We start from the raw sequence: 23,237 nt of genomic DNA, 5'->3' as shown, positions 1-23,237 counted from the left end.
GCAGTCTCTTATGCTCATCAAGGATGCATTTATCTGATCAAAAATGTAGTAAAACAGTAATATTGTAAAATATTATTACAATTTAAAATAACTGTTTTCTTTAATTTATTTTAATATATAATATATTCCTGTAATGGCAAAGCTGAATTTTCAGCGGTCTTCAGTGTCACATGATCCTTTCAGAAATCATTCTAATATGCTGATTTGGTGCTCAAGAAACATTTTTCATTATTATAAATGTTGAAAACAGTTAAAACTGTATATTTCGAATGTACTTTCAGTTTTTGAATATGTGTATTAGAGCTGCATGATTCTGAATAAACTTAGAATCACATTTTTTTTTGTTTAAAACACAGATCATGATTCTGAATAGACAACTAAAAAATAACATAATTTACTAGAGATTCTGACAAAATGTTAATTGCTGAAGTATTTAATTAATTTGAATTATTTAAGAAAAATCAGTTCGAATGAATGATTCAATGACTCACTCATTGAATAAATTATAAAACAAAGACTTCACTTGTTTCATTACTGAATGAATCAGTGTTTTTGAAGTAATCTCTTGAATGATTCAATGATAAATACATTTTTAACAGTCACTTGTTGCCACCTACTGGTGTAACGATTTATGTCAATTTGAAGAGACAAGTTACTTTCAAAAGGTGATTTACTCTATTTCGATCACTACCAAAGACATCAGTGTTCATATTCAATTTATAAACTTTTATCCCAGTACTTCTGTGATCATTTGAATTATTGTAACACAGAAATAATGATACTGTGTGGTTGAAAAGACTGAGTCTGTTTCATACCTATACATGACAACTGCTCTCTCTGGCTCAGAACGCAGATCTGAATTTTTGCTTGTCAAAGGTTTAATGGACATAGCCGAATCATTGTAATTAAGGAATAAGATGTGTGGGTGTTTGAATTGAGATCTTTTAACGATTAAGCGTGTAGCTCTAGTGTGTATGTATGTGTATATTTATTTACATATACACACACACACACACACAATTTATTTGACTGGCGGTTGGTTCTTTACATCTTTGCAATGTATTTTCCATGTGACATTTTTCTACTGGATTTACCTAGCCAAAAAAGCACTATAAAAGAAGTAGTTTTGGTAGATGTGCATTCTGTCCCCTCAGGCTGTCAGCTGGGTCTCTATTTTTAACACAACGCCTTTGCAATTTAGTTGAACAGTGTGCACAAATGTACTCCGTGTTTCTATGGGCTTTGGGCGCGTGGTCCATGAGTTTGACTTAAGGCCTCGCATGTGTACACGAGTGTGTGTGTGTTTTTTTTTTTGCTATATTTAAAGAGCATATCCATTAGGACCACTCTTCCTACCTCTTTCATGTCTTCTATTCTCTGCTGTCTTGACTTTACACAACAGGAAATTCTGCTGCACTTCATAAATCTTCCAGAAAGAATACAAAGGCATTTAATAATAGCGACATGTTTTTCCTTCCATTTTTCTCTCCTACTTTTTTTCTCTCTTGCTAAGTCACTGAAAGGCGAGTTGAGGTGTCTCTCTCTCTCTCTCTCTCTCTCGGTCTCGCTTCCACTTTATTTAACAGCATTAATAACTGAGTGTCCTTGGGAGGTTAATTAGAGGGAACTTATGCTGGCATCCATATTTCAACAGATGCATGTGTAATTATCTTTTTAATTAGTACCCCATTACAAATCATCAGCCTTCACCTTGTGTTTAAAAACTTCTTCGTGGTTAGTGTAGTGTCTTAATTAAGTGTCACATATAAGAAGTGGATGAGATAAATGTGTTTACTTCATTCTACATTGCATTGTTTAAGATCAACTGTTGTTTTGGTCATATTTTAGGGGGTTTGTTTACATAATTAGGTGGTCAGAAAGACTATCAATTCATTAACTAAAATGTATAATGCCAACATTGTAAGTAAACCCACATTATAGCATAAGCCAGGGCAGGAAAATGTTAAAGAGCCATTTATGCAGGCATTTTTACAGTAAAGGACAGATTGGAGATATTTCTCCAGATGCCCACAAAGGCCAATAGACTCAAGGGGAAAAGTCTACATTGACAAATGAGACGAAACCCAATAGGGTGACATTGACTAAGAACCAGGAAGTGAGGTTATCAGCTACAGAACAGGAAAGCTATCAGAGGTAATAAAGAAGCCTGGCCTCTGGCAGGTGAAATATCACTAAGGGACAAGGATGAAAAACTAGTCTTTCCAGGAGGTTGATGTGTGTGTGCATGTGTGTCTCTGCGAGAATGTGTATAAATGTTTGAGATCAAGCGTGGGGCTCTGTTCTTTCCTTTACCTGAGGTGTTTGGCCATCCAGGAGAATAGATTGTGTTACGCTTCATTGCTTAGCTCAAGCAAACATCCATCATTAGTGCTCCACACAGGCACCCACAGGATTCCCCGTTAATATAGGTCACACACTGTGGGTTGCGACAATTCAGGTCGTATATTTCCCACACTTGTCATATGTTCATAAATAGTCACCTAGATAGCAGTAGACATTGATTCAGCATTGAGTCAATCAATGTCTGGCAATGAAACAACCTTGATTTTTGATTAAATTGAAATGGGAATCTTAAAATGGAACTGAAAACAACACTTCAGTTTATACTTTTCATGCTTAGTGTCCATAGTGGCCATCACTATTATTCTATACTATTACTCTATACTATGCTAGTTGTAGTACTATTACTCTTACCCTTAGAATTAGGCAGAAAAAGTGTGTTATTTAGTAAAGTTTGAACTACCCAACTACCCAAAACAATCATATGAAAAGTGGCCCTCATAAGCTTGGCTCATGAATATAAATTGCTAAAAGGCAGGTAAGTGGGCACTAGCCATAGTAAGATAACTGCATGCTGTATGCTAAAAATGCATGCTAATGCTAAAAATTAGCAGATGGTTCTGCTTGTTCTCAAAGCTGTTGTTTAACATGGCAGACTACAGTATTTTTTTCTTCGCACCAAGGCCAAGCACACTAAAAAGTGTGTTGGGCAGTTGGGTATTTGTAATGGTTGCTCTGTCTATATAAATATATATATATATATATATATATATATATATATATATATGTGTGTATATATATATATATATATATATGTGTATATATATATATATATATATATATATATATATAAAATATAGGGCTGAATTCTGGGTGAATTCAGGAAAGTGTCGGAAAAAGTGTCCCATTCAACCTGAATTCACCCTATAAATGAAAATTCACTTACCCTCATGTCGGTTCACATCTGTATCTTTCTTCTGTTGAACACAAAAGAAGATATTTTGAAGAATGTTGGTAACCAAATTGTTTTGATGGCTATTGACTTCCATTGTATAAGAACACTTAGACATTTTTCAAAATATCTTCTTTTATGTTCCTCAGAAGAAAGAAATTCATACTATTCTTGGGTGAACTATCCCTTTAACAGCAAAGATGTCAGATGTAAAGGTTTCAAATGTTAAGCGAATACTCTTGAAACAGATGCACGCTGTGATAGTTCTATGAGTTCTTCTAAACTGTCTCCATTTCTGGCATGGCATCCTGGGATGTGTCATGAAAGGACAATGATTTATTCCAACAAATCTCAGCTCACGTTGCACTGAGTTAACTTCTCTCTCTTTCTCTCTTCCTCACACTTTCTCTCACTCTTTCTCTCCCTCAGTATGGTGTTATTCTGCATCAGCTGTCAGGAGTGAGTGAGAGAGCGAGTGAGAGAGTGCTTCATCTTGCCTGGCTCAAAAGGAGAAGAAAAGGAAGTGCTGTTTTACCTTCAAGCTCCAGAACAATAATGTGAGTTTATCAGAATTTCTGCTATAGCAGCATTTTCTAAATTAGAGAAAAGAGCAGTAGCCTCCCCCAAAGACTGAGGTAATTTAATAATGTAACATGGAATACATTATTCTTTCACATTACTGCATTCATGTTAAGTAATTATTGTCATAAATAATGGCATTGTGAAATATGGCATATGTAAAATAATCTCTTTATTTAGCCTCAAAATTGGGCTTCACATGGTCTATTTTTAGGTTCACTATCTGTGAGAATTATTTATAAAACATGAAGTAGGTGACCAGATGTCACTGGGATTCAAATGAATGTAGATGCCCTGGAGCAAAATTTATGTTTAACCTAGTAAACAGCATAAAAGCTCATATGGCCTTCCTCAAACTTGAGGCTTTTATTACAGTTCTGCTGTAATATTATGATTATGATCATTTATCATGCTCTAGGGATCAAATTTCTACTCAACACAAAAAGATCTGGGAAGCCAGATGTTTCAGAGCCAGTCTGCACAAGACTAAACCCAAAAAAAAATGTTAATGTTTTTAAAAGAGTAAATATAAAAAGAGCAAATATTTCTGGAAGAGTTCCTGGAAATCTATTTTCGGTTGATATTTCTGTGGTGCTGTTTAAATAATAAATATTGAACATTCCTGACATTTAAGAAAACATAAATTCCCAGAAGTATTAAATTCTGCTCCTTATTTCCACAGATTTATTGAATTTCAAGAATTTTGGCAGCTTCAGAATCAATGCAATCAGGTACATCACCAGTGTATAGTCACAAAATAGTGATTTCTGAGACTAAATTTGAAGATGCCCATATTCTCTTCAAAGACAATTCCTCATAATAGGAAATGAGTCAGTGAATCAGTGTGTGCATGTGCATATCTGCATGTTTGGGGGACAGTAATGTCACAATGCCTCTAGTGAAACTCTAATGAGGGAAGCTCCTTATTACTGCGTATGCTGCGCATCTGCCAAAGGGGCTTGTGCCAGGGATAAATGGGCTACAGAGGAAGGGAAGGCACATCAAAGTGAGAGATGCAAGAGAGAAAGGGAGAAAAAGGATGAATCAGATGTGTTTGATGGTGGCTTTCCATTGGAAGCATGTTGAGGCTGTGACCTCACACTGTGAACAGTGCTACGCTCGGTTAGCAGCAGACAGAGAGCTTTGTTGGCCCTTTTAAGCCTCAGTGTTTTCACCATTGAGCATATTGTAATGGTAACACTTTACAATAAGGCTTCATTTGTTAACGTAACTACATTAGTTATCAAGAACTAACAATGAACAATACAGCACAGTATTTATTAATCTTATTTAAAGGGGACCTATCATTTTTACAAGATGTAATTTAAGTCTCAGGTGTCCACAGAATGTGTCTGTGAAGTTTCAGCTTAAAATATCTCACAGATTGTTTATAAATCCATGTTGTAAACACCCATTTCTGACTACAGTCAAGAACAGGCTGTTTTCGTGCATGTGTCTTTAAATGCAAATGAGCTGCTGTGCCCCGCCCCCTCTCTGCGATCACAGTTCCTGCCTCAATCGGATTCTCTGCCAAATATTAACAAGACATCTGCTTGGCTTTGATTATTATCTATATCGCAATCACTCTCACGGATAGCATAGTTCTTCTTTCATCTTTAGTTTATTATTTCCATGCGTTTTAAAGCTATATCAGCTTAAACATCTAATGGATCGTTTTCTGAGCGCGCTTATCTGAAGCGCACACACACAGACAGCTGGCTGTCAGACGTCAAGTCTCGTGAGTAACTTCTCTTTCACATTTTTTGTTTTGTTTAAACTGTCAAATACTCACAAGGTTCTGTCAAAAACACACACAGTTCACATTAACACAGTCAGTTATGTCTGTGAACGTAACTAGCAGGCAACGTTACAGAAATTGTATGTGTATATTAGATCTGTGGTGCATTCCCTTCAAAAATGAAACTAATCCACTGCGCTTAGCGGCTCAGATATAGGTAAATGAAGACTGAGAAAATGGCGGCCAGCGTACAGCTCACTGAGGGCGGAAACTATGGTAATACAGGACTGTGAGTCAGCGTTCGTGGCTAATGTGACGTCACATTAGCACCATGGCTGAAAACAGGTCATTGGGAGACACTGCTTATGATTTATGGGGATTAAAAAAAAGGAGTGGGTGGATTTTTATCACTATAGGGTGGTTGTGTACACACGCTGCCAACACACATTTATGTCCAAACGTGAATTTTGCGTAATAGGTCCCCTTTAATGTTAATCTCAACATTTACTAATACATTTTTAAGATCAAAAGTTGTATCTGTTAACATTAGTTAATACACTGTGAACTTACATGAACAGGAATATTTTTATTAATTAACATTAATTAATAAATGCTGTAAAAATATATTGGTCATTGAAAGTTCATGTTAGTTAACGAATTAACTAATGTTAACAAATGAGCCCATATGGTAAAGTGTTACCGAGATACTCACATTTTCCTTGATCTTTTGAAATGATAGTTGTGTTAGTTCTAAACACACTGCTTTAAGGTTCTGAACTCAAAATAAAAAATAAAAAAAAATGAATCCAAATTATTGTAATTTTAACTGTAAAGGCTGTAAAAATGCTAAGATAAAAACTGTTAATTGGTTGCTATATACAGGGAAAACTGTAATAGATCTAACCTCACATTTCATGTCATTTTACAATAAAATACTGTTAAATGTACCATTTTTGGAAGTAAAAAAGAACATTAAAAAAGCATGTATATTTATAGGCCCTATACTGTGTAGTATGATGTAAGCAGCATTTTCCATTGCATTTATATTCCATTATGTCTCAGTATCTGCACTCTAAGCACATTTGAAATGCATCAGGGGATTCTTCCAGAATCTACCTTGAGGTTACATTGTACCTAAACATTATAAATGCATCCAGGAATGAGCAGGAGATGGTCAGTGTGAAGGTGTAGGCACAACAGCAAATGTAATCATTAGTGACTCTTCTCTGGCTCAGGCTGTCACATGATCACCACCATGTGACCGCCGCAGGTCCTGCTGGCCCTTCTTGTCAGCCCAATTTACCATCATGCCAACACACTCTTGGCCCATGACAGCAGTGTATGCATAAATACATGTTTCAGAGCCAAAGGTGCTGTTTACAGGAGGAGGTTAAAGGATAGAAAACTTTCATCCTGGGGAGTGTCGGAGTCTAAAGGCAATATGTTCTGTTCCTATTACAATGGGCTAGTAAGCCTTTTGGGCTAGTAAGCCAGTAAGCAATCGAGAAAGATTTGAAAGCTACTGTGGCTGTGAAGATTTTTGATGGCTTTTTGCTTCAAAAAGCTTTCATACAGCTTCAGAAGACGTTGAATACAGCACATAAACCATGTAAGACAACTTATGATTCTTTTATTTGTGTTCCACAGAAAAAGAAGAAATTCATAGGGGTTTAGACCAACATGAGGGTGAGTAAATGATGGCAGAATATTCATTTTGGGGAACAAATCTTTTAATTAACTAGTCATTTAGCATTTTTGTTTTTTGAACCTTCAAACTTTCAGTTACCAACCCTAATCTTTAACAGCTATTACACACCTCCCGAAAGGACGAAAGGACAAATTCTAGATAATAAATTTTGATATTTGAGTGGTCTTGTCACAAAAACTCAGCATGAGTTTGTCACTTTTATTATTTAAGACGTGTTGGTCATTGTGAATACATTTGGATACCAATTGAATTTTTGGTTGCTCTTTAAATTCAGCGAGCCTCTGATTTGCAGATTTCATTTCAATTGGTTTTTGGGGACAGATGCTTCAGTGCAGTCAAGGTCTTTCTGTTTATCAAAACTGATGGATTCCTGACCTTGCGGGGGTGTTGAAGACATTAGCATCGTATTGACTGTCTTGGCAGCAAAAGGATAAATGTGAAACCTCTCAAGGGCGAATATTTTTTCTCTTCAACAGACTTGCGTGTTTGTTTAAAAGACTTTTTTAGTTTTGAAAGGCTGCCACAAGCCAGCTTGAGATTGTTTCAACTAGGATAGTGCATATTACTTCATGTTCATAATCACGTTTTTATAACATCAAGAGCAGCACATTTGACCTCCAAATTAAAGTAAATAGCACACCTCAATCTTTTTATTTAGACTTTAGAGTAAAATACAGAGCGTAAAGTACACATTCTAATTATTAAGATATAGATCTAAATCAAGGATTCTGTTGAAGTGCACTTGACTAACTTCAGCCTCTCATTTTCATCTTTTGACAGTGATTAATGATCATCGGTTCAAGATGAAAGTGTGGCATTAGGGATTGGGTGCATGGTGTACCTTACCGTCCACAAAATCTGATGTTGCAGCTGTTTTGGAGACCTTCGTGATGTACATAATGTTCCTCTGTTATGGCAGCAGGAGCCAAGGCTGTCACAATCTCAGCCAGGAGGACATGAGCTGCTACGCTTGTAGAACCATACTTATTTCCACGGTAGGCCCTTCATATTTATAGTCTTGTTCAGGACCATGGCACGTGCTTTGATGCAAGTTTTAGTCTAAATCGCATCATTTCCCAACCTGAAAATTTTTACACATACAACCAAAACAGAATTGTATGTTTTGGGAGGTAAATTAAATTACAATTAAATATCCACTCTGGAATGCACGGTAGCATAAATGCATACAAAAAGATTATTATGCGCCATCATTAAGTAATGAGATGCTAATTTCGCCAGTACCTCCCAACTGGGTCTTCTTCAACCCTTCTTTTAATTTCTTTCTCTCTAGATCAAAAACTTGCTGGCTTTGGGTTTTCTGCCCAACTTAAAGGGTTAGTTCACCCAAAAATGAAAATTCTGTCAAGTACTCACCCTCATGTCGTTCCACACCTGTAAGACCTTCGTCCATCTTCAGAACACAAATTAAGATATTTTTGATAAAATCCGATGGCTCAGTGAGGCCTCCATTGACAGTAAGATAATTAACACTTTCAGTGCCCAGAAAGCTACTAAAGATGTATTTGAAATGGTTTATGGGACCACAGTGGTTCAACCTTAACGTTATGAGGCGACGAGAATACTTTTTGTGCGCCAAAAAACAAAATAATGACTTTATTCAACAATATCTATTGATGGGCGATTTTAAAACACTGTTTCATGAAGCTTCAAAGCTTTACGAATCTTTTGTTTTGAATCAGTGGTTCGGAGCGTGTATCAAACTGCCAAAATCACTTGATTTCAGTACACGAGGCTTGGTTACGTCATAAGTGTTTCGAAACATTTCGAAATTTCAATGGTTCATGCGAGCCATTGGATATTATCAAAAATATCTTAATTTGTGTTCCGAAGATGAACGAAGGTTCTACGGGTGTGGAACGACATGAAGGTGAGTAATTAATGACAGAATTTTCATTTTTGGTTGAGCTAACCCTTTAAACAAAGGAGTTTGTTGAAATATACTTTACTAGGATCTTTTCAAGGTTTAAGGATGAGGTTCCTCTTTCTTTTAACAGGTGTTAAGTGGTGTAAAGAGGTGTAAAGTCAAGCCTATATAGATTGCTGCAGGGATGATGTATTTTTGTAGGCCAAAACATGTAATTGAGTTAGCATTTTAGCACTTTTCCGTCCATCGTCCTGAAGTCAAGGGGGTTTTTGAATGAGTTTTTGGTTAAATGCTTCAAATAAGGTCTGTGGTGAACACAAGCTCAGGATATTTTCAAGTTTTATTCTACGATATAAAATACATCAATAAGTCCTTTTTATTTCTTTTTTAAAGCTTTTACTTGTCTTGAAAAAGGCGGTTGCTAACACATGGCTAAATGTGACTACAGAAGTTGTCGGGGACATTAAACGTCATCACACCGAACAGGTAAACTTATCTACTTACTAGTTCACTTTCACAGCCTCGTTTGTTTATAATCGCGATCTTGCAAACTATTTTAACTCGAACTTTCAGGGAAAATCTTTTTAAATAAAAACTGAAAGAGTTGTCGGAAGCTTAGTGATGGTGACGCTGAAGTCATGCGACCATGGTGTAGTTCATTTATAGCCTATGTTTAGCTTTTGAATTCTGCCGATTGTATCTACACTTCAAAATTCATAAAAATTGTGTTAATTTGTGAAGATTATCACGATGAACAAAACGCATAAGCTTTTGTTAGTCACAGACCTTAATTTATGCAATAATCCAAAAGCCAATGGAAAAATCCTATTGGGTTTTTGTCAAGGGAAAACAGGGTGATGCTAACGCCCGGGTTGGCCTGCAAAAATATGTCATTCCTGCACCACTCTATTAATATACAAGTTATTAATGATGATATTACTGGGGATAAGTGTTTAAATAGTTGATATTAATATTTTTTTTGTATTCATTATTAATAATATAAATATATTCAAATATATATAAAAAATATTCAACCCCGCTGACCTGCAAGACATTCTGTTTTCACACTTCAACTAGTCAGTAAACCATCATTTAAGAACATGAAGTAGAGTTACTGAGTTAAAGTCAAATTGGCTCTGAACATCTATATACAAAATTCATGCACATTTTATCCATATACATTTTAAAAGGACAAATATTTAATCTAGACCCTCAATTAAAGGTTGATTGTGCACAGAAATGTTATATTTGACCTGGTTGCAAATTATTAAAAGGATGGTTCACCCTAAAATTAAAATTAAGTAATAAATTACTCACCGTGGTGATGTTTTAATGCCGTCTGCCAACAGAAGAATTTTTTAAAAAAAATTCCTGCTTGCGCTTGTCCATATAATGGCAATGAATAGCAACCAGCATGAAGCTTTTAAAAAAGACACAAAAGTATCACAGAATGATCCCATGTGACATGTGTCGAATATTCCAAATGTTCTGGGGTATATGATATGAAATTTAATGTATTATTTACCGAAAGTAAATGATGTCTTAATTTTCATTTTAGGGTAAACTGTCCCTTTAAATGGAAACAACAAAATGAAATGCCTATAATATAATCACAAAAACTAGATAAATAATTAGTTTGTGTGTGAATCAAATGTTAGTTGAAATATCCATAGCATTTTAAAATGATTTTAATCAGAGAAATACTAATTGCACTAATGTCTTCTGCCAAAGCACAATCCCAGTCCCACAGCTGTGGCAAAGCCCAGTTCATTGGTTATGGCCTGATTGAAACTTCAGCCCAAATTAATCAAGTAGATTGAAGTTGCAGTCCAAACAAAGCAAAAACAATCAATGACACTCTGAAATAAATGGGCGATGAAACATTCTAAAATGAGCAGAGTCTCAGAGGCAAGCTGAAATTTAATTAAAGTCAAACATTCATTTAGGTTATTGGAACTTTAACTGAATTACAGGACAAGTAAATTACTGAACCTCAGAACCATTTTTAGAAAGAAGAAAATATGATGCCGTGATCCGAAACGTAGAACTTGAGACAAGAGAAATAATTAGACTAGGTTGCCAAGGAGCCGGAGAGCATGTGGCTGTGCTATTTGAAAGAAACTGAAGATGAAATACTTTTTTTTTTTTTTTTTGGCTAATGCCCTAAATACCATTCAGTTCAGAGTTTGAGCATTTCAGCCATGAACTTGTTTGCACACACCCTGCACACCACTAACACTTCAAAAATCCATCAACACTTGTGCAAAATGTGTAAGCTTACATGTTCAGAAATAACATGCATAAGAAATGTTTTATTTTTTATTATTGTCAAAAAAAGAAAAAGGATAAGCTGTGCCATTTTAATTAAATTGTTCTCTGGAAATGAGAGAAAACTAATAATTATATTTCAGTATGTCTGCTTTTTTCCCCAAGCATAGTGTTTACGTTCTCATCAACATTTCAATTTTCAATTTTTTTTTTTTTTTTGGTAGTATTTGTTATATTCATTTGAATATTAATTCCCTGCATTTGGAGGCTAAGCTTGCTCTGCTTATTGGTTATGCCACTATTTGTATTTGTATTTATTATTTATAAAGCACATTTCAATACAACCGAGGTTGTCCAAAGCGCTGTACATTAAAAATAAATAAACACCAAACCTACTTAATATAAAACATGAAAAACATACACATCTAAGAGTAAAGCCAACAAAAAACAAGCAAAACATAGAACACATACACATCTAAGAATTAATCACCCAAAAAATTAAAAGCCATCGTTAGTAGATGAGCTTTTAACAAAGATTTAAAACTGGAAATTGTCTGAGCAGATCTAATAGAAAAGGGCAGTGAGTTCCATAACTTTGGAGCAGCTACTGAGAAAGCCCGATCCCCTCGCAGTTTTAGTCTAGATCTGGGAACCACTAGAAGAAGCTGGTCAGAAGATCTCAGGGGCCTAATAGAGGAATATCGGTTCACTACTGTCTCCAGATACTTTGGTGCCAGCCCATTCAGAGATTTAAAAACAAACAATAAAAGTTTATATTCAATTAGGGAATGGACCGGCAACCATTTAAGGGACAATAAAATAGGAGTGATATGATCACGCTTTCGGGTGCCTGTTATCAATCTCGCAGCCGCATTTTGGACTGTCTGTAGGCGTGACAGGGCTTTCTGGCTAACTCCTATGTAGAGAGAATTACAATAATCTAAACGTGAGAAAACGAGCGTGAATAACTATTTCCAAAACTCTAAAAGAAAGAAAGTGCTTCATCTTCACTAAAAGTCTCAAATTAAAAAAACAAGATTTGACCACAGAATTTATTTGCTTGTCAAACAAGTTTTTCACCACTGGTTTTCTATACTTAGCCAAGGATCCAAGGATAGAATTTATGGTAGCCTGCTTTCCGCCTGTACCAAAAAATATAATCTCAGTTTTATTTTCATTAAATTTTAAAAAATGTAATGCCATCCAGTCCCTGATGTCCATTAAGCAATTCAAAAGAGGGCAAATATCAGATCCATTGTCTTTTTTAAGTGGCAGATAAATCTGCGTATCATCAGCATGCAAATGAAACGAGACACCATGCTTCCTAAATATAGCTCCTAAAGGGAGAAAGTACATTGAAAACAAAAGGGGGGCAAGAATGGACCCTTGTGGGACTCCGCACCTTATTGGAGCTGAAGTTGACATACATTCACCCAATTTCACAGCAAAACTCTTGTCTGCTAAATATGACTTAAACCATTTAAGAGCTATGCACAGCTGGCACAGCTTACCCCCATGCATTTGACACATTTTACCCCAAAGCTACCATTTTGGGTAAACTGCTTTATTCAATAATTCATAGCTAAATGTAGGCCAAATCATTTACATAGTTTTATACATTCACAATTCACCAGCATATAATGTATATTTTAAACCTGAATTAATTTGCTTTTGACATAACATTAAGTTTACTTCCCATGTAGAACATTCAGTTTGACATGCAAAGCATAAAAAACATTGTTTTAAAAACATTGTTACAAGGACATGAGAGGGCAAAGTCTGCCATACACATTTAAAACACTAAGGAGTGGGTGGAATAATTGGTGTTGGATGTAAACACATGCCTGCTGGTCTTCATTGTATTAGACATTTCTGTATTCATGAGGTTTCACATGCAATGAGGCACTCAGCAATCCGTTATGACACCAAAAGACACTTGTACACTTTCTCTGCATCATCCTAACTGCCAAACACCCACACAAAACCATCCTGATAGCACGGGGAACACAGCAAGAAATAATTGATGTGCTCTGTGTGTGTTTTTTTCACCCTCAGTTTGACACCTACTGAGGGTACCAGTACCAGAACGTGATGGCACAATATCCAGCTGCAGCCAGACAAAGAAGTTTCCTTCAGAGAACATGAGGTAGTAAAGGTTACTTATTTCACTAGAATTTTCAATTTTAGTTTTTAAAAATAATAATAAATCTGTGTTTTTGAATTACAGTGAGTCAACTGAATATAGTAAGTGAGGAAACTGGGGGAAAAAAATGTATATGCAAAAAATATGTTTATTCTATAGTTCTGTTTCAATACCTAGTGTGCTTGTCTTACAGTCTACTGCCTAAATAGCAGCTGTCTTCTAAGACAGCATCTTAACTAATATAGAATCGTATATGCAACTAATTAGAAACAACCAGATACATGACACACGAATACATAACACTCATTTTTGATGCAATTTGAAAAAAAGTTTGATGCAGTACTCTCATAAACATGAGAAAAAATGCATCGAATATACAAATATTACACGTTGTCAAAAACAGACAATTTTTATTAGTTTTGTAGTGTTAAGTTAATTAGTAGTGTTTTTGCATATTTTCTCTACTAATATTACTTTTATTTCTATTCTTTGAGTATGTTTATATATGGACTTGCAATGCATTCTGGGATGCTGTCTTAGAATTTGACCTAGGTGTCTATAGCTACCACTGTAGTATCTACCTATTTATATGTGAATTTTTGGGTTAAAAATGTGCATATATTCTAAAAATGTGCATAAAAAATGTATGTGTTCAATTAAGGTGCATATTTTTTTTATTTAACAAGAAGACATGCACATAAACAATGATGGAAACACATTTACCGAATAAATCCCTTGATGGGCAAAAACAAACTTTGCCTCAACAGAGGATGTGATTGGATAACTGGAGTAACCAGTGGACTAATTTCATTGCCTATCATCTCAAATGTTGGTTTGATCATTCTGAAATATCTGAGCCAAAGTCTATCATCAAAATGGTTGGGTATAATTACCTCCCTGAGCTGTCTTAAATGATTACGTTCCCAAAAACTAGACATCCGCCTCCGAACACAGGATAACATAACAGCATTTGTTGCATTTTGTCTGCAAGCTCTGAGGTGCAAGTCATTTATGATGTATGAAAAAAGAGCCACAGTAGCTTCTCTGATTGCAGCAACTTTCATTTTTATTACAGCTATTTTGCAGCAATTTCCCTAGAAATTGAAATGGGAAATTGGGATAGAAATGGTGCTTTATTCGCAAATGTTTTATGCGATATTCCAATTTTGCGCATAAGTTAAATTTGCAACTTTGGATAGAAACATGGCTACTGATACCTTTAAGTGTTGTCAAGACAGCTCACTTTTGGAACAGAACTTACCTGTCCGATTATTACAGTGACACATGAATGAATGAGTAATTAATCAGTCTGAAATATAGTGCATGAGTCAAATGAAAATGTTCGTTTTTCTCGTTAGGAACCTTGGAAAATTTGTTTTAAGTTACATTTCTGTTTAGCATTAAACATTTATGCTCCCCACTAATTCTTTGTAAGACCTTCATAGGCTACAAAAGAGCTGCTATGTAATCATCTCTACTGCAGTTTGCTTAAATCCCGTCTCTAAACCATCTGCTCCGTTTACTCAGGCATAATAAAGGATTATGGCACTGGATTATGGGGGTCTTGTTAACAAACCATGATACTACAGAGAAGGCTTAGATAAACACGTATCACTGAATTTTACAATACAAGACTGCAGTTCTACTGGATCTCTGCTCATATGGTCCTCTTTAACCATTCACATCACTCTTGGTCTGAAGTCAAAAAATGTCAGTGCTAATAACTCAGAGATGATGCAGGAGAGAAGCGGTGTGGGGGAAGGAGGCCAAACACCTGGCACACAGAGAGAAATAGAACAAGAGAGAGGCACTAATGGGATATTAATAAGTCCTTTATGAGGTTGAAACTACATTACTGTGCTGGCAACAATGTCCACTTTTACAAAAGGCGTACAGTGCTTGAGCTGAGGTGTGTTTAAATCGACTTTTGTTTGTAAAGGCTTATAAAAATTCTCTTTAAAATTTACAAACCAGTCAGAGCTGATAGCCTCGTGGGCAGTGTAGCGACATATAGCGCCGTTGCACTTCGGGGGACCCAAGTTCGAGTCTCGGCGCGCGGACCTTTCCTGATCCCTTCCCCCCCTCTCTCTCTCCCAGTTCACTTCCTGTCTACATACTGTCCTATCATAATGAAAGCCAAAAATGCTGAAAAAAAGAAAATTGGCAAACCACCAGTAGATAGAAAGATGTGCTTATGGAGCATTCAAGTCATGTTGGAAAGATATCGTATTTATGAGTCGAACGCACATGAGCCTAAAAGCCCAAAGTTCACAAGTTGGGGGCGCGTGAGTGAGAAACGTGGTGGAATACCACAGTATATAATAGGTATTTAGCAGTGACATTGTCAGACTTTTTTTATTTACAACAAAATAAGCCAATTGCCTGCACAAAATATAATAGCATTGTAATGTAAAAACATGTACGATAAAGTTTACAGTGGCCTCATAAAGTAATTTAAAACAAAAAAACAAAACACACCTGATGCACATTTTTTGTTGTTCATTTTCTTGTAGTAGTTTAAAACCCTTGCTGTATTTTTGTGTAGTTAATTAAGAGAAGGCACACCGCCATCTTGCTCCGGCGAAAGTGACGTCTAAGCACAACGTCACCTGACCACGTAAACACGACTTCCCATCTCATAAATATGAACTTCCCAGGAGGACTTGAACGCACTGTTATACATTTATGAATGGCCACTGTGCTGTAGTTGTTCGGTTGTTTAGAGCTGCTGTCATTACATGCCAGTCATTGGCAAGTCAGTTGTGAAGCAAATATTTTGTTTGTTTTAGTCTACTGGCAGATCGATGTACAAACAAATGGATGGACATGTAATTGGCAAAGCTTCATAATGAAATGAAAGGTCTAGTAACTCAGTCCACATACAGCGGCCTCAAAGAGTATTTGGACACTTATACTTTCTTCAACTTTATACTCTTTTATTTCCCAGGGGTTCTTTCTTTCTTTATATGAAGGTCACATTTAAATGCCTTCAGCATTTATTTTTGCTGCTTTTCAAATGCCTCTGTATAGATTTGATTGTTTTATCCTCATTCCAGATCCAGACTTTCAATCTTAAGTATGAAAAACCATAATAGAAATATAAATTATAACAAATAAAACTATGCTAATCTAAACAAAGGGTGAAATAAACAAACCATTTTCATATTTATTGCATTTAAAATGATTTTATTTATTTACCAAGGAGACAGCAGTGAAGAGCTTAAAATGAAAAATGAAGCATGTGATGTGTGGAAAAAAAAAACTGTAAAATCAAGGTAAATATCATTTGTGAACAGAATATTAGGGTGCATAATTTCCAATGAAGCTGTAATTTTATGCAGAAAGTGTGAAAATATAATTTGTGTGTATTTAACATGCATAAAAGCTATACCAAGTGGCTAATTATAATTTTAAAAAATGTTAAAAATGTCATTTCCACCACTGTCATTTCCATAACATAATTATGTGAAGTGTCCATAGTCGAAGAAACACCCATAAATGTTTGCTTAATATACCCATAATGATTTTGCAAAGATAACACAATATCCAAACTAATGGAATTTAAAGTCACAATGCAACAGAAGTAATATCAGTTTAAGTTACTGATAAGTGTGCAAACAAGTGAAATAATATACCATGTAGTATTTTAAAAATGGGGGAAACCTATATTTGTGTAAATATGTGGCGACAAATAGTATAAAAATACAATGTACAACATAACATTTTAAGAGGATCGCTATGCAAAAATACTTTTTTATATAATTTGAAACTGCTACAACAGCGGAGAAGATGCATTGGCATTAATTTGCATTATAAACACAAATTGTGGACATTAAGCATTTCAGTTGCATGCATATTCAAGCTCTGACCCGACGATATCCCTGTTCTTGGCTCATTTTGACAGGATCATTGAATCAGTGAGTTGTTGACTCAAGAACAGTTGCAATTGGATCAGTCCAATTCGCGAATGAATTATCAGTGTTATTTGTGAACCAATTCAGCAGGTTCAATGTAAAGAAGCAACTTGTTCACAAATCGGACATTGCTCATCGCTCTTGAGTATATTATGCTTTGGAATGTAGTGAAGTAAAAGTATAAGTTTACAAAAATAAAAACTCTGATATTCTGATAAAGTACAGATACTTGAAACATGTACTTAAGTACAGTAACAAAGTAGAAATTCTTTGTTACTTTCCACCACTGGGTATTGGAACACTTCCTGGTTGTCAAATGTGAGTAGAACAAGTTCACACCTGTGAACTTGAGGGGAAATGACTTCATATCCATGACATAAAACTCACCGTGACACCAGTTGGTTACAATTTATAGCAATAACTTGTACTTGTACTAAATTGCTACTTGGTTTTCATATTTTGTATTCTGATACAGTGACATTCATACATTTTCAAGTGTGTCTGAAGTATCCTAATACTTTAACATTTGAATACCTAAAAACAAAGAAAGGTGGGAAATTCTTAGAGTAAAGTGAAAGAATTTTGTATTTTTATCTGTCAGTAGCAGCACCCTTTCAGTTTCATATCCAAATTCTGACATTGAAAAGCTATTGATTTATCTTTTTGGGTGCTTTCTAAATTCTTGTGATCACACTTTTGACAGGCAGCTCTTTCACATTCCTTGCAGTGCGTAAAGGATGTTTTTAACATATTCTCCACCTTGAACCTCCGTTCTTAATGCTCAAGGACATTTGCAGATGACGTTGCCATCCCTGGCCCGGTGAACCAACACCATTCATAGCTTCCCTTCATCATTTTTCTTCATTGCCATTTCAGACACTCATTAAACAAATATTTAATAAAAACATCTTTTGGGGGGACACATCTTTTGTGTGGCGTATGTCAGATTCGTGAAATGAAATTTGTGTCTGAACAGGTTTAGTAGCCTTGGGAAATATTGTAGGTTTTGCAGGTGAAATTATTATTATTTTTGTAACATGACAATATTTCAAGATGCACCGAAATCACGTGCACAAGGACTATTGATTTTCTAATTCAGACTTTTTAATCATGTTGGGGGGGGGGGTTGCATTTAAATGTAATAGTCCCAAGTCGGGACAGTGGAAAAGATGTAAGATGAAGTCAGATTTAAGGGAATGTTAAAATTGGGATGTGAGGGGTGTACTGTGTGTCAGGCAGGTGGGCGGTGGGGTTTCGACTGCATTACCTTGGTTTTTCTTTGTTCCTCTCTTTTGTACGCCATCTCTTTCGTGTATGAAGACGTGACTCACTGATAACTCTGAATGAAGGACAGTGCTTATAAACCATCCGTCCCTCATCAGAACAACTGAGAAGCTGCCTCTCTTCACGTTTTGTAGTATACATACATATACTCACACATTCCGTGACAGCCCTTTTGTATCTGTTGGACTTTTGCACCTGAAGAAAGACAAACCTTTAAAGTCTTTTTTTTTTTTGGTGTGTGTGTGTTTGTTTTGCTTGGATTCCCCTCCCCAGGGGAGAGAAACCTGTGACACCAGCGTTTGAAGACCATGACATCCAACATTTCTTTCTTTCTCTGCCTGTTGCTAGTGTCTCGTAGTTCGACTGCAGTCATCACCGGGGTGAGTGACCCTTACAACTTTCAGGGCCAGTCTGGTTAAGTCTGGTTGAACACTGTAGAACACTATAGAACACTAAATTATTTCTTTTGTTTAATCAATCCTAATAGTAACATTGTTTGGAAATCACTGATCTGTTTGAATATCAAATTTGATTGAATTATTGAATTATACATTTCATTTGAGGTATTTATTTTTGATTATTTACTGCATCTATACATTTTAAGTGCCATTTATGTGCAAGTTTTGTGGTAAACCCTTTTTCATTCCATTATGTAGAACAAATTACAGTATATTTAATATCTGCAGTGTAGAACTATCATTAGAGTGAAACTGAGGGGAGATTTGTGTGTATTCTTCATGAATGTGTGTCTAGATAGATAGATAGATATGTTAATATTATTCATGTATCTGTGTGTGTCTATATATATATATAGAGAGAGAGAGAGAGAGAGAGAATGTTCTGTTTGTAAGTATGCATACCCCAGAATATGCAAGAAAATGCTAATAATTTTAACAAAGCAAGAGAGATCATAAAAATTGCATGTTTTTTTTTATTAGTACTGTCCTGAATAAGCAGTTTCACATAACAGTAAACATAAAATAATAAATAAATCATATAATATATACATTATATATACATTTAGATATTTACCTATTTATTTGTTTGCTTTTGATCTGTATCTGGTTCAGGGCCAATACAGACTGAGGATGCACTGAAAAAATGTTTAAATTCATAATGCTCTTTTTTTTGTTATGTTAACTCATTTAAAGTAGTCAAGTCATTTATTGTCATCAAGCCTCAATCTTACAAAAGTTTTACCATGTTAATTGTAAAAAGAGGATTTGCTGGTCATAATGTATCAATAGAAAAGCAAAAAATGCATGACAGCTGATTTCATAAAAGGTACAAAACAATTTTTGTTAATATCTTGACTGTCTAGATAACCTTTCTGAACATAAATTTGGGTATAGCTGATGACTATCATTTAGAAGTATTCAACAAATCAAAGCTCTGTGTTTCACTTTTAACATGGCATGTTTCTAGATTTTAGTACACACACAATTAAATAATGTGATATAATAATAAAACAATACATTTAATACTACAATGAATACATTCATACATGCATAAAGTTGTTCCTTAACACTGCAAAGTTTGAAAACAGAGCATTTCTAGGGGCAGCAGAGATGCCTTGCTGTTTGACATGAATGTGTTGGGATGCTCAGATGCATTTCCTCCACACCTGTCAGGACAGTAAAGCCTACAGCACTCCCAAAATATGCGAGAGAGCTGTCAGAACACCCCACGCCTAATGGAGATGGAGGCATGGCATTTTTGAACACACTGAGACCATCATCCTACACGGCCTGTCAGGGCAAATCTGTAGCCTGGATCCACAAGAGAAAATCCTTTGCCACCTTTTTGGGCTCATGCTCACTATACATAGCTTTAAAAATGCATTGTATGAGGTGAACATTTCATCACTGATATGTTGGCTTACTAGAGTCAAAAGTGGACATTTGATGTGTTTATAATAAGAAAGAGTCCTAAGACCTGTGTGTGTGTGTGTTTGTGTGTGTGCAGGCATGTGAGAAGGACTCTCAGTGTGGAGGTGGCCTGTGTTGTGCAGTCAGCCTGTGGATCCGGAACCTGCGAATGTGCATCCCAATGGGTCAGATGGGAGAAGAATGTCATCCAATGAGCCACAAGGTTCATTTCATTACTTTCCTCCTCATGTTCATTATGATTTTTGTATGTTTCTGTTTTTTTAATCTTTTATTTCTACTTAGGTGCCTTTTTTTGGGAAGAGACTCCATCATACATGCCCATGTCTGCCCAACCTAGCCTGCATCACCACAGCTGATGGCAAGTCCAAATGTCTCCCGCCATTTCCTTTCCAGGATCAATACCTGTAATGAAGATGTTTGCCTGTATAGCATGCTAATGTTTGTATAAAGTGTATAGTTGCAAGTGTTTTAGACCTATTTATTTTATTGAATTTATTTAATCTTCATGAAAAATGAAAAGAAAGTAAATTATAGTGAATTATAATAAAATGATAATGAATAGAAAGTAAATTATAGTAAATTATAAAAAAAAATAGCAAATGAGGTCACAAAATATTGGCAAAAATATGACCTAAATAAATAAATAAAAATATATCAATTCTTCTCATGCTTAAAATATTATACACTAAGGTAGTATAAAGCTAATTTCTTCTATTAATTTTGCTTTTACCTGTGGTTCTTACAGAAAACAGTGTGCAGTAATGCTTGGAAAGTGAGAAATCAGATTAATTTTTTTATCAGTGTTTTTATTTGTTCTATTTTCAGCTATAATATACTGCCTAGCTGTCTCAAATTCTGCTTCTTTACTACATCTTCAAAGGAAAAAAAATGAGAAGTGGGCTACTGAAGTCTTGAATTAGAGATTGTAATACCTATTTGAATTTGACACCAAGATAAATGCTACTTCAAGTTTAGCATAGAGGCATGGCAAACATGTTTGTGGTTGTTATCAGAGTGGTATGCATCAACTCTTTGATAGTTCATTAGTCAAGGACTAAAACACAGTCATTCAGTCAGTCTGCAAAGTGCATGACAAATAAAGTTATTGTCTCCTAAAAGAAATAATCGATTCTGAACTGCCAAAACAAGACGTCAACAATTCCAGTCTCACTTCCTGTTACATTCCTATGTAACAATGTAAAAACAATTGCATAATGCCATTCATTGGCTGCCCGTGAATAACATATTTGACCTGTCCTCAAACACTGTAGTTGTAGCTGAGGCCTGGAAGAGTTTAGTTTGTGTTGTCGGCATGTCGAGAAGATGCTGTTTTCAGCACTATTAATCCACTTTGCATGCACTTCATTCAAAGCACTTAATGCAATTCTCGCGCTAAAATTGATTTTGAAAAAAACGTTGCCGTTGTTACTGTTCGTCTCATTCGCTATGTTTCCATCAGTATCGCATCAGAAACTAGTGATGGAAACGCCTAATTTCGGAAAAAAAAATTCCCTTAAAAAAAGTTTTTACGCTCGCTTGAGGTGGTTTTTGACTTGTGCAAAAAAGGGTTAATGCGAATAATGGGAGATGGAAATGCATTTGCTAAATAAATTCTGACTTAGCGAACATTAAACCCATGTGACTATTTGGCTGTTTCCGTTGATGGTGTTATACAGATATGTTATACATTTATGTTTGATTCTGTTATGATGCATTAATTCTGGATGTACTGGAACTCGTTGTATATGTGTTTGTGCAATGCATTTTCCCTTTGATGCTTGCTGTAGATATGCAAGGGTCATGCACACTTTTGTACTGGTGTGTCACGGGTTTTCCTGGGTTGTCCTTTCATGTGTGTGACGCTTAATAAAGCTGAGAAGAGTTCAGACAGCTCTCTTTTATTTTCTTCTTACTCAAGTGTTTAGGCAAACCCTTCACGAACGCTTGGTCACAGTGTTTTATTTACTGTTGGTTACTTGGTTACCAACACCACCGCCATCCGCTCGAACAACTTGATGCAAACACACCTAATTCGCATTGTTTTTTTGCAAACTTTGAAAAGATTCGCTGAGGATGCTTCCAGAGCTGAAATTCATATATGGTAACAGGTGTTTCGTTTCCGACATGGTCTGTAAATGGTGGTAGACCAATCACAACAGACTGGGCAATTGACCAATCAGAGCAGAGCAGGCTTGCGGAAAGAAGGGGTTTAGAGGGGTTTTAACTGCTTTCAGACTCTGAGAAATGAGGGGATGTGCAATGTATAGTATGAGAAAATTTGAGTGTTTTTTGACCTTGGATGCATGTAAACCTATTGTAGAGACCATACTAAATGATTACCATATTTATTTACCATAGTATTTAAATGATGCTCCAAAATACTTCAAATAATAGTATGTTATTAATATGGAACATATGCAAAATATGCATGTTCAAAAGAAAATGTACTACTACCATGGTACTGGTTTGTAATTTTTTTGTTGGATGCTTTTGACTTGCCATTTTATAGTGAATATAATGCAAATCAATGAACAATGAATATCTATGATTTAATTCCTGCTATCACAAATAACTCT

General features: G+C 35.5%; 1 protein-coding gene across 3 annotated transcripts; it reads left to right on the top strand.

Moving 5' to 3' along the window:
- Nucleotides 1-7,225: 7,225 nt before the first annotated feature.
- Nucleotides 7,226-23,027, top strand: prok2 (prokineticin 2). 3 transcript variants are annotated; one of them, XM_051896676.1, is made up of 7 exons: nucleotides 7,226-7,256; nucleotides 8,059-8,273; nucleotides 9,557-9,649; nucleotides 13,487-13,577; nucleotides 19,046-19,152; nucleotides 20,738-20,863; nucleotides 20,944-23,027. In XM_051896676.1, exons 5-7 carry the CDS (start codon nucleotides 19,081-19,083, stop codon nucleotides 21,067-21,069), a joined length of 324 nt encoding a protein of 107 aa, XP_051752636.1. In that variant the 5' UTR covers nucleotides 7,226-7,256; nucleotides 8,059-8,273; nucleotides 9,557-9,649; nucleotides 13,487-13,577; nucleotides 19,046-19,080; the 3' UTR covers nucleotides 21,070-23,027. The 3 variants fall into 3 exon arrangements, with proteins under 3 accessions (XP_051752636.1, XP_051752637.1, XP_051752635.1); XM_051896677.1 differs by lacking the exon at nucleotides 9,557-9,649; XM_051896675.1 differs by lacking the exons at nucleotides 7,226-7,256; nucleotides 8,059-8,273; nucleotides 9,557-9,649; nucleotides 13,487-13,577 and having other exon boundaries at nucleotides 18,780-19,152; nucleotides 20,944-23,026.
- Nucleotides 23,028-23,237: the final 210 nt, after the last annotated feature.

The sequence above is a fragment of the Ctenopharyngodon idella genome, chromosome 6, assembly GCF_019924925.1.
Source record: "Ctenopharyngodon idella isolate HZGC_01 chromosome 6, HZGC01, whole genome shotgun sequence".
In the NCBI taxonomy this organism is placed as follows: Eukaryota; Metazoa; Chordata; class Actinopteri; order Cypriniformes; family Xenocyprididae; genus Ctenopharyngodon; species Ctenopharyngodon idella.
The sequence above is the reverse complement of the archived record's forward strand: the minus strand, read 5'-3'. Positions and strand labels throughout refer to the sequence as shown.